This window comes from Aedes albopictus, chromosome 3 (genome assembly GCF_035046485.1).
Source record: "Aedes albopictus strain Foshan chromosome 3, AalbF5, whole genome shotgun sequence".
NCBI lineage: Eukaryota > Metazoa > Arthropoda > Insecta > Diptera > Culicidae > Aedes > Aedes albopictus.
The window spans coordinates 111475220-111490530 of NC_085138.1; the positions used below are offsets into that span (position 1 = coordinate 111475220).

At 43.0% G+C, this 15311-nt stretch overlaps 1 protein-coding gene across 1 annotated transcript in view; it reads right to left on the reverse strand.

Annotated features, from left to right (window-relative positions):
• The window catches only part of LOC109423405 (uncharacterized), a 234113-nt gene that overhangs the window by 104296 nt on the left and 114506 nt on the right, over window positions 1–15311 (reverse strand). The window contains exon 4 of the mRNA XM_062843025.1: window positions 3083–3147. Within this exon, the coding sequence (XP_062699009.1) occupies window positions 3083–3147 (65 nt within the window). The remainder of the gene's footprint in view (window positions 1–3082; window positions 3148–15311) is intronic.

Here is a 15311-nt window from a genome sequence, read left to right on the forward strand (position 1 = left end):
AGCCCTGTTCTGTATACGTAGCTGAGCTAGCGGCTATACACTACACCTTATAGTACATTCACACTCTTCCACCTGAGCACTACTTCATTTTTACTGACAGTCTAAGTTCTCTAGAGGCTGTTCGGTCAATGAAACGGATGAAGCACTCAGCGTACTTCCTGAATGGAATACGCCAAATATTGAGTGCTTTAACCAAACGCTCATACACCATCATTGGGTCCCTCCACATTGCTAGATTCCGGGCAATGAGAAAGCGGACTTACTGGCAAAGGTGAGCGCTAGCGAAGGCGATATTTGCGAGCGTCAAATCGCCTTCGATGATTTTTTTTGCATTGGCCCGTCAGGAGACCTTGATCAACTGGCAACACAAATGGAGAAATGGAGAGATGGGTAGATGGTTGCACTCCATCATTCCACAGGTGTCGAAGAAGCCATGGTTCAAAGGGTTGGATTTAGGCCGCGATTTCATTCGTGTAATGTGTCGGCTGATGTCCAACCACTCAACACTCCAACACTCAAAAAGCAATCTCTGTGTCTGTGGCGTGGCTTACCAGGATATTGAACACGTCGTGTGGGGATGCAATGAGTATCATGAGGTCAGATCTGAGCTGCATGAAATTCTCCGGGTCCGAAGAAAACCACAGAAACCCGTTAGAGAAGTGTTGGCAGGACGTGATTTGGAATACATGAATCTGATTTATCAGTTTTTGAAACGTGTTGATGTCAGAGTTTGATATAGTACGCTCCTTGTTTTCGTTATCCACTTTTTGGCTTTGTTGTTCGCCCCTGTCTGTCGTCGCCCTCCTTCCATTTGTCCTCTTCTTGTCGTTGTCTACCGATAAAGTCCTTTCTTTTTCGTTCCGTTACAGATATGGACAATTTGTCCCATCAATGTTTAAAGTATAAGTTAGCAAATAATTTAGTTTTAAACCCATCAATCCCTCCTTCCCAATTTTATTTTATTTTATTTTTCTCTATCCTTAACCTCGAAACGGCCGCAAGTACTTCGGCTTCCCAATAAGGCAGTAATAAATTGTAAAATGTAAAATCAATGTTAAAACCAAAGAATTCGGCTCAGTTATGCCCATGTGGCGCCCGAGCCTTCCAAATAAACGAATAAGTTAAAAAAAAGTCCTTCTGGTTCGCTGGGGTCGTTGCCGCCGTTGGTCTCGGTTCGTATTATTCTGTTGCTGATTTTCCGTAACAATGGTTTTTACGGCTGCTGGCTCGTAGGGCCTAACATCAACCCCCTACTTTCCGGAGGACCATAGTGCACAGTTGAGCTTAGAGTCCTTCCCTGGCACTCGGACGTTGATCATCCGCCCCTAGCATGGGGATCAAACGCTGTTGTGAGCCGCTCCTCCTGGAGAACAGACAGTTCCCACCGGGGTTGTTTACCCGATATTCCCTAAGGTTGCTCGTATTTTCCGGTCGGTACCACGAGGAGGTATAGGGATAGGAGTTGCTGGGCAGAGGCTAGTGGATCACAATGGGATCTGTATTGCGCAGCAAACCCAGCCTTTACCGTGCCAATTCAAGATAAACCATTGTTGAATTTATTATACTGAAAACAGGAAAATCAGCATCAAAGATTTGCATGTTTCCCGGATATTATTCGCCAAGAAGGCGTTCTGGTAATTCGGCCAGGAATCCTGTCGAGAGATTTCGATCGACTGGATTAGTGATTCTATCGGGAATTCCGTCTGAGGATTCTGTCAGTAATTCCAACTGGGGATTCCTCCCGAATGCGTTTGTGGATCCCGCCAGGAATTACATGTAAAGATTCCACCTAAAATTCTCTCGGAAGATTCTACCAGGAATTCCATCTGCGACTCCGCCAGGAATTCCTTCTGGAGATTTGTCTGAAAACTCCCACTGGAGATTCCGCCAGTAGCTCCCTCTGAGGGTTCCGTTAAGAGCTCCTTATGGAGAACCGGGAGCTGGCTCCTGGTATTCCGCTGGTAACTTATCCTTAGGATTGCACCGGGAAACCCATCTGAAGGGAATTTCGTCTAGCGACTCCGGGCTCGTTTTGGAGATTTCATGGATGATCCTAATGAAGATTTTGCTTTGCGGACGATGTCGACATCATCGGGTTATCGACCGTCGGGAAAGGCGTTCATACCTACTAAGTGGGCGAACACGGCGTCCCGTTCCACCTTAAGACAAGTTGGTCGGAGAGCCTATGGAGAACTCGAACGTAAGGTGCTGCGAATACTTCTTCGGCGCTAAACTAGGGGATGGCATCTGGCGGCGTCGCATGAACTACAAATAGTACCCAGTTTTTAAGAGGTGGAACTCTACGATCGAATAAACTTTGCCGTAACACGAAGTTAACTATCTACAAAACGCTGATTAGACCGGTAGTCCTCTATGGGCACGAAACATGGACCCTACGTGCAGAGGATCAACGCGCCTTTGGAGTTTTCGAACGGAAGGTGTTGCGTACCATCTACGGCGAAGTGCAAATGGAAGACGGGACTTGGAGAAGGCGAATGAACCACGAGCTGCATCAGCTGCTGAGAGAACCAACCATCGTCCATACCGCGAAAATCGGGAAGCTACGGTGGGCGGGTCACGTTTTCAGGATGTCGGATAACAACCCGACTAAAATGGTTCTCGAGAGTCATCCGACCGGTACAAGAAGACGTGGTGCGCAGCGAGATAGTTGGGTCGACCAAGTAGAGGACGATCTGCGGACCCTACGCAGAGTGCAGAACTGGAGACAAACAGCCATGAACCGATTGGAATCGAGACAGCTAATACAGCAGAGAGGCCACCCAGGCCTTAGCCTGATCGGTAAGGTAAGTATAGTAAAGCAAATAAAACACCGCAGGCTGCGGTGGGCTGGGGACGTAATTCGTATACCGAAGAAACAATAAGCTAAAACCATATTCAGCAAAGGACTAGGATGGGGCTGCCGGCTTCGTGAGAGAACTAAGGACTCTAAAAGTTCAGGGTAACTGATACGGATTGCAGGACACCCGCTTAGTTCCCGTAACTTATGAACGCAAATAAAATATGATTTCTGTATGTATGTACACATATATATGTTTGGATTCTTAAAAAGTTGTTTACTCACCTTGGAGAATCCTATATTTGGCGTGGGAGCTGTATGCAGTCCAATATCAATGCTGCGTTTAAGAGCTGCAAGAAGAAAAAAGAAAGAAAACGAGAACTTCCTATAAATAACAATCGGAGAAATTGAGGCAAAACGCAAGAAACTAAGTCAACAATGTTGAACTTAAGTGGATCTGACAATAATTGGGCTCATTTGCAACAATATTGCAACTTGCGGGTTGATGTTGCTTGCTGTAACATAGACCCCCATTCGTAGAAGCCGCCCCAAGCCAAAGTGGTCTAATTAAACGCATGAGTGGTTCGGTAAATAGATTGCAATCGCTCATTTGAAGCAAGTAGATCAGCGTTCAAGAGTTGCCACGAGATGGTATGGGAAGGAGAGATACCTGTTGAAGCTCGCTGAAATACGAAAGAAAAATGACACAGTTGACCTCGAATGAGTGAAGCTCGGCGATCCTCCGGCTCTGACTTAGTACAGTATAGTGACAGACAAGACCATCACCAGAAGACGCCCTCCCTGGTCCAAACGAGGCGGATTGTGGGGCGACCAACCAACAACGTGTTGTTGATAAATGAAGTTGGTTCGCGGAGGGATGCAGGCGGAACAAGGGGCACGGTGCTAATGATAGGCTTACAAATTAACTCACATTAGCAAGGTTGCGGTACCATCTGCAGGCCCGGATTTAAGGGGGGGGGCAATGGGGGCAAGTGCCCCGGGCCCCCCGATTGAGGGGGCCCCCCAAGATTCCCGAAGCACTATATGTATTTTGTTCAACGAACTCATATATAATACAGTTGTCCTAGAGTAATTGTAATTGGGTTACCAAAAGTATCGAGATTATTTTATAATCTGAAATTTGACTTGAGAATAAATCTAAATCCTAAACTTCATGATTTTTGGTGCACTGACACTATTTTTAGAATAGATTTACATTTTTTGGGGATATTTTCTTCAATATGAGCTGCCATTCTAAAACCATAAAACTGTTTTGCCAATTTATTGATAAATGCAAAACAACTGAAATAAAAAAAACAACAACTAAACGATTCAATTGTTTCTCTAGAGAGGTATACAATATTCAACAATTGGATAGAAAGAACTTTCTTGTTTATTTTGGCGTACACGAGTTTCTCAAAAACCTCTTGAAAGTTTTTATTGAGTTCCGTAAAAAAAATTAAAAACGTTTCTTAACAAAAGCAAAGATTTTTTTTTTCAGAGTAAATTAAACGATGTTTGAGTATCAATAGAAATGTCATTTCATTGATAGTTTAACAATTCAAACACTTATTTGACAATGATTGTGCATGCTTCTGTTGATTATACGATTATATTCTAAAAACACCTACTTAATACCCATCTGGCTCGGTTCGTTGAGGACAGATGTTTTTGTGGAAAAGATATGATAATTATTACATATCTATTTTTTGGGTTTCACCGACGTTTTGAGAATTTATTGCTACAGTTGCCCCCTAATGACCTAACTTTTTTAATTCTAAGTCTTGAAGTACTCGTGTAATATTGCAATCGCAAAAAACCAGTAAAAATTTAAAAAATACGAATTACACAACATTGACAAAAATAAATATAAGGTTTACATCTTTAAAATCTTGCTTTTGGGGGCCTACTCCAAAAAGTTTGCCCCGGGCCCCCCGAAGCCTAAATCCGGCACTGACCATCTGGCATGTGTATGTATATGCGAAGGGTCAACGTAGCTTGGGGGGCAGTACACAGAGCGTACTCGTTCTTGATGCACTTTTTGACGAATTGATTTGTTGAAAGCTTGAACAGGCAATATTTGCCGGGAAACAATTTGTTCACATCAAACGCAGTCATAGGGTTCTGCTAAGTATTGTCGATCTAGAAATTATGCAAAAAAGTAGAAGTTCTTAAGGTGAAATTTGATAGGTTAGCAGCACACTCATGAGTCGTTGTAGAACCAGAAATCAACGGCGTAAGCTTTCACGTCTTTAGCCAATTAGACGTAAGCCTACCTAATCAAAACATTCGTCGGATTAAAAGGCGTGTAAATCGACTGTTAGTTTAATCAACAAACTCAACTTCGAAACACCACATTCGTTAGAAATTGTCGCAGTCGTACCTAAGGTGAACCCAGTAGGTATCCAGACCCTAAGGTTTAGGGAGTGGTCTCGTTTGTTGGTTTGATATGTTGAACCGCGCTCATTGCCTTGATTATTTGTGCCAAATGGCATATGGTGGGACCGATGACGACCGACCGACGGTAAGTCGGTGGTGGATAGATGACTTTTACAAATAGGAGTGCGCTCATGATGGTGGCGTGCCTTGCCGGTTCAGTGATAATCTCAGCGCACAAATAGCTAATGAAGTGCCCGCGCGCGTAGTAATGCTCACCGGGTGGCGGTTAAGTGGTACGCTTATAAGTGAATTGAGTTAGGAACCTATTCTATGCAGTGCAGTGTTTGTTTGCTAGCCTGGGTTAATCCCTTTAGTTGTAATGCCGAAGTTTAAAGTGTTCTGTTACTAACCAAGAACAAGCTGCACTGATTGGACGAACATGATACTGTTAATGGAAATATTGTAAATTAGCTTTGTTTGTTGATTCTTCCAAATCATAGCCATATAATTGTGTTTAGAACAACTCCACTGACAGGAAAGTCAATTATTTTTTCATCGAAGTCAGGCAGAGCGAAAGAGAACATCTTTTATACAACTGAGTTCACGGAACACCTTAGTTGAAGGCAAGCCTTGTGCTTGATGAGCTGTAATCACATGTTTTAACTATGTGATTCCTTTACAAGTTTTTCTTGGAATTTCCCCAAGAATTCCTGACAGGTTTCCTGCAGGAGTTGCCCATGTGCTTTTTTCAGAGATTTTCTTAAGAACTACACCAGAAATAGCTCTTCAAATTTATCTAAGAATTCCTCTGGTATTACCTCTAGAAATTCTTGCTGGGGGTCTTCCAATTATTCTTGATTCCTCCAAAATTTTTACCTGATAGTTTTTCCAGGAATTCCTCGTCGTATTCCTACTGGAAATTCTTTTAAGGCAAAACTAGGTGAATTTTTTTATTTTATTCGTTTTCATTTATATTAAATAACGGGGCAATATTTCTAAAACCGGGTTTTACCTACATATAGAGGAAGGATCAAGGTATCTCCTGACATTTTTTCTTCGAAATTTTGATTAAAAATGGTTTTCGTAAAAACGTAAAACCATCCTTGTGTGTAAAAATCAATTTTGAAAATATTGCTTCGTTATTTAACAAAAAAAAAATGTTAACCAAAATATGAGAAAATGCATCCAGTTTCGTCCATAAGATTGCTTTGAGCGTTTCTGTTGAAATTGCTCCAGGAATGTTAATTGGATTTTCCCAGGGATTCGAGGTAGGTACCCAAGTAACATACTTGTTACAGAAGAGTCACGGCGGTGCAGCTTTTTTTTGTGCAGAAGTTACTGTGCCATACTTCAAAAAAAAAATACTCACTTTCTTAAAGTAAGTCACAGTGACTTCTACGCAACAAAAACCTGCCGAACAAGGGTATTACTTGGGTACCCTCTAAAAAGTCTTGTTAGATTCGTCAAGCAATTTCTGAACAATTCCTTAGAGCAATAACTGCAGAAATAGCATCTGAAAATGCTAGAGAAATCCCGGTAAGAATGCTTGGAGGAATCCTGGTAGGAATTCCTGAAGGAATCACTGGAGATATTCCGAGTGGCAATCCCCGGAGCATTTCTCCAGCAAGCGGAGAAATTTCTGAAGGCATCCACAGAGGAATCAAGCAAAAATTTCTAGAAGAAACCCATCAGGTATTCATGGAAGAATTCCAAGAACATTTCGCAAAAGATTTCTCCACCAATTTTTCTTGAAAATTCTCTAGGGATAACTTCTAGGGTTCCTCAAAAAAAATCCTCGTATGATTCCTCCTGGATTTTCTCCTGGAATTCCTCAAGTGGTCCTCTAGAAGATCTTCTTCAATACATCCCGTAATTGTCGCTGGAATTTCTTTAGCAACTCCTACCAGAGATTCGCCAAGCATTCTTGCTGGAATTTCTCAAGCCTTTGCTGCAGGAATGTGTCCAATAGAGTGGGTTATCGTTTATATGGAAAAGTGAAAAATTCAATGGTATCCCATCAGATCAATGGTTTTTTGATCCCATTTCAGAACCCAAAAAAGTGTGCAAAATTTGAGCACGTTCGGTTATGTCTTCGTTTTGCGCATCGCGTTTGAAGTTTGAATGTGGTTTTACATGGGAAAACACAATTTTTTTGCATTTCTCTCAAGACAAGTTCGAATTTTTCTAAAATCATGTATCCAATAAAGTGAAAACATAGCCTTAGGTGTCCTGAAAAACTTTATCGAAGACCGCGAAGTGGTCTGATGCTTATGAAAAAAGTTATAGCGTTGGCATTGCGTGCCGAAACAGCATGATTTTGTTGCTATTGTTATTCCTTTACATGTTAAAACATAAACACATGTATGCGGTTCGTTGGTTATAACTATTTTCACAAGCATAAGTTCGCTTTGTGGTCTTCAACAAAGCGATCAGAACATCTCAGGCTATCATTTTACAGTATCGGTTAAAAAGTTTCAGACAAACTTTTTCAACTTATAACAAAAATGCAAAAAAGTATGTTTTCCCATACAAAATCCCATACAAATTTCAATTGAAATGCGCAAAGTGTAGACGTAGCCCGATCGTGCTAAAATTTTGCACAGATACTCAAGACCCGATACGGAACCAAAAAAGCTTTGATCTGAGAAAACGGTTCCAAAGACCCACGCTAGTATCCAATTTATACCCCAGGAGTTCTTGGAGGGAGTTCCGGAACCAAAAATGCCTAGAGGAAGTGGCTCCTTAAGCAATCTCAAGAGGATTCCCAGTAGGAAGACCGAATTTTTGAAAAAAAAAAATCATGATACAATTACAGCAAGAATTGCTAAAGGATTCCCAGCAAGCAATTATAGAGGTAATGCCAGAAGGTTGTTGAACGAATTCAAGCAGAAATTTCTTGGAGGAATCCCAAGACGAATTCCTGCAGAAGCTGTGGTGCCTCCAAGTAACATTTTAAGTTTTGTTCGGCTCCATAAGAGGTTTTCATGATCAATTTAATAAAACTTGTAATAAAACTGATTCATACATCAAAACCTCTTGATAACCTCTTTAAGAGCATCTTCCGGCTAAAAGAACCACTCTCGGAGAGGTTTTGCAAACCGCATTAGTAGTAGCAATAAACCCGTTTTAAAACCTAGTTGAGAAGTTTCCCATTCTCGATTGTTGTTGTTTTTTTTTTTTTTATTTGAACTAAATCCCCGCAACTTCGACATCGTGGCGTTGCAGGAACTTTGTTGGACTGGACAGAAAGTGTGGAAAAGCGGGCATCGAGCGGCTACTTTCTACCAAAGCTGTGGCACCACCAATGAACTGGGAACAGGATTTATAGTGTTGGGCAAGATGCGACAACGTGTGATCGGGTGGCAGCCGATCAACGCAAGGATGTGCATGTTGAGAGTTAAGGGCCGTTTCTTCAACTACAGCATCATCAACGTCCACTGCCCACACGAAGGGAGACCCGATGACGAGAAAGAAGCGTTCTACGCGCAGTTAGAGCAAACATACGATGGGTGCTCGCCGCGTGACGTGAAAATCGTTGTCGGCGACATGAACGCGCAGGTAGGAAGGGAGGAAATGTACAGACCGGTAATCGGGCGAAATAGCCTGCACGCCGTATCGAATGATAACGGCCAGCGATGCGTAAACTTTGCAGCCTCCCGTGGTATGGTAGTCCGAAGCACCTTCTTCCCCCGCAAAGATATCCACAAAGCCACCTGGAGATCACCCGACCAACAAACAGAAAATCAAATCGACCACGTTCTAATCGACGGTAAATTCTTCTCGGATATAACCAACGTCCGCACATACCGCAGTGCGAATATAGATTCGGATCACTACTTAGTCGCTGTATGCATGCGCTCAAAACTTTCGACAGTTATCACCACGCGTCGAAGTCGAACGCCGCGGCTCAACATCGAGCAACTTCGTAACGTAGAAGTGGCTCAAGACTACGCGCAGCAGTTAGCAGTGGCCCTACCAACGGAAGAGCAGCTTGGCGCAGCTACACTTGAAGATGGCTGGAGGAACATCCGATCCGCCATAGGTAGTACCTCGGTTACAGCACTAGGCTTCGCGACTCCGAATCACAGAAACGACTGGTACGACGGCGAATGTGAACAGTTGAAAAACGAGAAGAATGCAGCATGGGCGAGAATGCTGCAACACCGTACGAGAGCGAATGAGGCACGTTACAAACAGGCGCGGAACAGGCAGAACTCAGTCTTCCGGATGAAGAAGCGCCAGCAGGAAGAACGAGATCGCGAAGCGATGGAAGAGCTGTACCGCGCTAAGGACACACGAAAGTTCTACGAGAAGCTGAACCGCTCGCGCAGAGGCTTTGTGCCACAAGCCGACATGTGCCGAGATAATCACGGGAATATTCTCACGAGCGAGCGTGAGGTGGTCGAGAGGTGGCGGCAGCATTACGATGAGCACCTCAATGGCGACGTTGCAAGTACCGAAGGTGGCGTGGTAACAGATCTAGGAGTATGTGCACAGGACGAAAGACTTCCGGCCCCTGACCTTCAAGAGATTGAGGAGGAGGTTGGCCGGTTGAAAAACAACAAAGCCGCTGGAGCAGATCAACTACCAAGCGAGCTTCTAAAATACGGTGGAGAAGCGCTGGTGAGAGCACTACACTGGGTCATTACCAAGATTTGGGAGGAGGAAGTATTACCGGAGGAATGGATGGAAGGTATCGTGTGTCCCATCTACAAAAAGGGCGACAAGTTGGATTGCGGGAATTACCGCGCGATCACACTACTGAGCGCTGCCTACAAGATACTCTCTCAAATCTTATGCCGCCGTCTATCACCGATTGCAAAAGAGTTCGTGGGGCAATATCAGGCTGGATTTATGGGTGAACGCGCTACAACGGACCAGATGTTCGCCATCCGCCAGGTGTTGCAGAAATGCCGCGAATACAACGTGCCCACACATCACTTGTTCATCGATTTCAAATCGGCGTATGATACAATCGATCGAGAACAGCTATGGCAGATTATGCACGAATACGGATTCCCGGATAAACTGATACGGTTGATCAAGGCGACGATGGATCGAGTGATGTGCGTAGTTCGAGTATCAGGGACACTCTCGAGTCCCTTCGAATCTCGCAGAGGGCTACGGCAAGGTGATGGTCTTTCGTGCTTGCTGTTCAACATTGCTTTGGAGGGTGTAATAAGAAGAGCGGGGATAAACACGAGTGGGACGATTTTCACGAAATCCGTTCAGCTGCTTGGTTTCGCCGATGATATTGATATTATTGCTCGTAAATTTGAGACGATGGCGGAAACGTACATCCGACTAAAGAGTGAAGCCAGGCGAATCGGACTAGTCATTAATGTGTCGAAGACAAAGTACATGCTGGCAAAGGGCTCCAGGGAGGAATCACCGCGCCCGCCACCCCGAATTCATATCGACGGTGATGAAATCGAGGCGGTTGAAGAATTCGTGTACTTGGGCTCACTGGTGACCGCCGACAACGACACCAGCAGAGAAATTCAGAGGCGCATTGTGGCAGGAAATCGTTCTTACTTTGGACTCCGCAGAACTCTACGATCGAATAAAGTTCGCCGTAACACGAAGTTAACCATCTACAAAACGCTGATTAGACCGGTCGTCCTCTATGGGCACGAAACATGGACCCTACGTGCAGAGGACCAACGCGCCCTTGGAGTTTTCGAACGGAAGGTGTTGCGCACCATCTACGGCGGAGTGCAGATGGAAGACGGGACTTGGAGAAGGCCACGAGCTGCATCAGCTGCTGAGAGAACCAACCATCGTCCATACCGCGAAAATCGGGAGGCTACGGTGGGCGGGTCACGTCATCAGGATTTCGGATAGCAACCCGACTAAAATGGTTGTCGAGAGTCATCCGACCGGTACAAGAAGACGTGGAGCGCAGCGAGCTAGGTGGATCGACCAAGTGGAGGACGATCTGCGGACCCTACGCAGAGTGCGGAACTGGAGACAAGCAACCATGGACCGAGTGGAATGGAGGCGGCTACTATGTACAGCAGAGGCCACCCCGGCCTTAGCCTGACCGGTAAGGTAAGGTAAGTTGTTTTTTTTATCAACAAAACTATGACAGCTCAAAATGCAGAGAAGCTACTTCGATGGCACGTAAAGTTCAGGAGGATACATCATTCGTAATTAGAAAGCGATCATTTTAAAGCAATATTTTAGTTGTTATTGTGTTGGTAGGCTTATGCGCATTCAATTTTACCGTGAATATTGGGATTGCAGAACCATAAAATTAATGCGCTTCCAAAAAAGAGAAAAATATCATCTAGGAATGAAATAAATCAATTGGTTAATTTAGTAAAACTATCGCGAATCACAAGAAAACTCAGTAGAGATAGTTTATTTATGTGAGCACGCTATGGAAATTATGGCAAACTATCAATTCATTGCTAATTTTAGTAAAAATAACTATTTTCCATTCACGTTAGCTAATTCTTCAATATGGCGACGACCATAATCAGCGAAAATAACACGAAAGCAAGTTTACTTTTATGATGACCGCAATAAACCTAGCTGTGTCGTAGTTTCTGATTTTCCACCAACAGATGCCCTTATTAATCGAACGGATCGCCATCTGTTGAGAGTTTTAACAGTTTTATTGAGGTAATAATGATTGCCAGAAGGTTTACATATCGGAGGGTTTTGTTTACTCTTAAAATCTGTCTTTATGCATATCTTCAAGTATGCTATAAAACATTTCATCAATGGTTTTCATAGAAGCAGTCATAAAACTGTGAGTTTTAATTATTGCTGTGATAAAACCCTAATAAAAATCAAACAAAACCAACCAGCAATAGAATTGTTACTTGGGATACAACGGATAGAAAAAAAAAAACACCATGCTGTCTTCGGCAAAGTTTTTCTCCATGTTAAATTTTTCTTGAGATCTTTTTTTTTGCGGTGAAACACTTAAGTATATCGTGTTCAAGAGACCGCCTAAGAGGCCTGAGGGAGCTACAGGGGGTCTTAGGAGCGTTCCGAGAGGATCTCAGGGGCATTTTAGAGGGTCTTAGGGTGGTATTTCACGTACCTGGACGCCTGCCTCTGGAATAGTTCAAAAGGACACAGGGGCGGTAAAGAGGATCTCAGGGGTTTCAGATGCGTTACAGATTATCTCACAGGCATCTTATGCGTTCTCTGGGGCATGTAATAGGACTTCATGGGGTTTCAGGGCCCTTGAAACGCCTCAGCAATGCCTCAAAAGACCCCTTAACCTCCAGAACCTCATGTAAACGCCTTTTAAATCCCCGTAATCCATCTTAAATATCCCTGAAACCCCTTGGAATACCCCTAAGGAGTTCCTGAACCTCATCCACTCCCTGAATCGACCCTGAAATATTATAAAACGCCCCGAAAACCTTTTGGAACACATTTTAAAACATTTCTGAAATCCTGACAAACTTTCTGAAATGCCTCTGAAACGCAATGAAACGTCCCTGAAACTCTTGTGTTTTTAAAGGCCTCCTGAGAACCACCCTTTCCCTATGAACCGCCTTTTAATCCTTTTGAAAATTTCCCGAAACTCCCGTAATACTACATATAGAAAACGCAACAACCTGTCGGAACACCCTTGAAAGGTTCCGGAAATGCCCTGAATCAACCCCTTGAAACGCCCATGAAGCCGCTGTTTGTTAAGTTGCCGATCACATATCCTCCAGAAGCTTCTTCAGAGAGTCTTCCAGAAGCATTCAGTGATGCCTCATCAGGTAATCCTCCAGCATATCGTTCAGGGATTCCTACAGGAGTTTCTTTAGGGATTAGTCCAGAAAATTCATACATGATTCCTTCAAAAATTCCTCCTTTATTCTTCAAAGATTCTTCTAAATTTCCAATCAGGGATTCTCCAAAAGAGCCTCTTCAGTACACGAGCAGAGGAGAATAGCAAATTGATAACAATAGAATCACATGGCCTGTTTTTATATCAAAATTTGTTATTGTTAACTTATCAAAATATATCATTTCAATAACATGTTTTGTTGGGCAATCTTATTTTGTTATGTTCAAGTTTTTGGGATATTTCCATAAGATAACATTTCAGGAGATCGCAGTAAACCGTGCGCGCATATGGACGTGAAAATGTTTTACTGTCACGGTTCAACTCGTGTCCGCGGAATTTTCAATTCGGACGAAGAAAACTAGTTTAGCTAGTAGAATTAGTGGTAACTTTTTCGCGTTCGTAGTGTCCGTGTGATTTGCACGGCTGTGGGTAACAATCGGAGCGATGTACAGGTGGAGACCCCTGAAGCCAGCTGATCCAGGCCAAAATCATCATCAATGACCGGAGCGGCAGTTACCAAATAAAGCTAAGTTTTCTGTTTTTCTTTTGTATTATTAAAGTGACCACTTAAGTGGCCAATTGTGCTCTTATGCAGTTTTACATAACGATTCGCGTTCGGCATTGTTCTCAAACGGAAACAAAAACTATAGATGCGCGGATGTTTTAGTGTTTAGTATTATATTGTTTCTTGCTGGAGTGTGAAATCCGGTATCAGTGTCGGGAAATAGTGTCGCGCGTTCGCTTCGTTTTTCGCGATGGGCTGATAGAACAGTAATTGTGAAAATGTGTACCGGAAAATATTCACATCGTTTGCGTGCGTTTGGCGAAAAATACATTCGTGATATTCGGTCTTCTTCATATATTTACAAAACAATAACTGCAAAGTTCGTCACTTCTAGTGTCAACTCATATTTTTATTATTTTTATTTTATTTTGATACAATTTTGCTGTATTTTTGTACAGTCTACCACCTTACGGTGTTGGCCACACTATTTTGTAGCGTAGGTCTGTTGAGATACTTTTAATTTGGTTCGTGTGGTCCGTCACTGTTGGGATTGTCAAGCTGAATATGGAAGATGCGATAAAAAATCGATTTTTCTTTACCCCCCTAAAAGTATGTAACCCCTTAAACTCTGTAAATAATTCCTGAAAATGACGCGTATGTGGGGACGAATTCAAAGGGAATTTTTCGCAAGTACATCGCTCATAGCCAAACAAGAATCAGTCCGGGGATTGTAGCAATTTGTTTACCAAGACAAAATCCCTAACGTTCCCTTCCCATATCCAAACTCCTAGTGATTTCTCGTAGTAACGCAGAGAATTCCTCGGTTATTGGCCTAAGCGAGAATCACGTCATCATTTCCTTCCCTATCCTCAATTGACCTGCATTCGGACGCGGCCGGCGCTGGTATTTCCCATTGAAAAGTATTGGGGTGTCAGCATTTACACAATCAGGAGAAGGCAAGTCCCAAGCACTATCTGTTGGTTCTTTGTGTAAATGCAGATGCCCTTGCAATAACAGAGGAGCAACCGCGGGCGGTCAATCATGCTCATGCTCTGCTCATGCTCATGCTCATGCTCTATTTCCATAAGATAACATTTCAAACAAGTTTAGTTATTATTCTGCTATAGAGAATGTACAAATATGTGATTAAGAAGAACACAACAGTAACAAGTTCACAAATTTTCTGTTATTAAGTTGTAATTGGTCTAACAAAACATGTTATTGAATTAGTCTTCCAGGAACTTTTTTTTGTTATGATATTTGTTATTTTGCCGCTTATGACAGACTAGTTTATAACATAGTATGTTATGCTAATAACATAAAAATTACTGTTTCCATTATACAGTTATTGATATTTTCTTCTGCTCGGGTAGTTTTTAGATTTATCTAGGAGGATTCATGCGTGCCTCTAGGAGTTACATCATGTATTTTTTTTCCAGAAGATCTTTCAGGTATCCCAGCAGGAGTTCCTTCAGGGATCACTCCAGGAGTTCCAGCTGATATTCTTTATGAAGTATTCGAAGATCCAGGATCAGTGATTCTTTCAAAAGATCCGTCAGATATTCCCATAAGAGGTCCATCAGAGATTATCCTAGGATTTCCTTCAGTGATTCCTTCTGAAGTTCCTTAAGGATATCCTACAAGGATTCCTGCAGGAATTAGTCCAGGAGTCCCTTCAGAGATTCCTCCAGGACTGCCGTGTGCAGCATAGTTGTCCCATATTTCATGGAAATCCCTCTAAACATAGGACAACCATGCTGCATACGGCAGAGGAGGTCCTTCGGAAATTTCTCTAGAATTTCAATCCCGGCGTTTCTTCAGGGATTGCT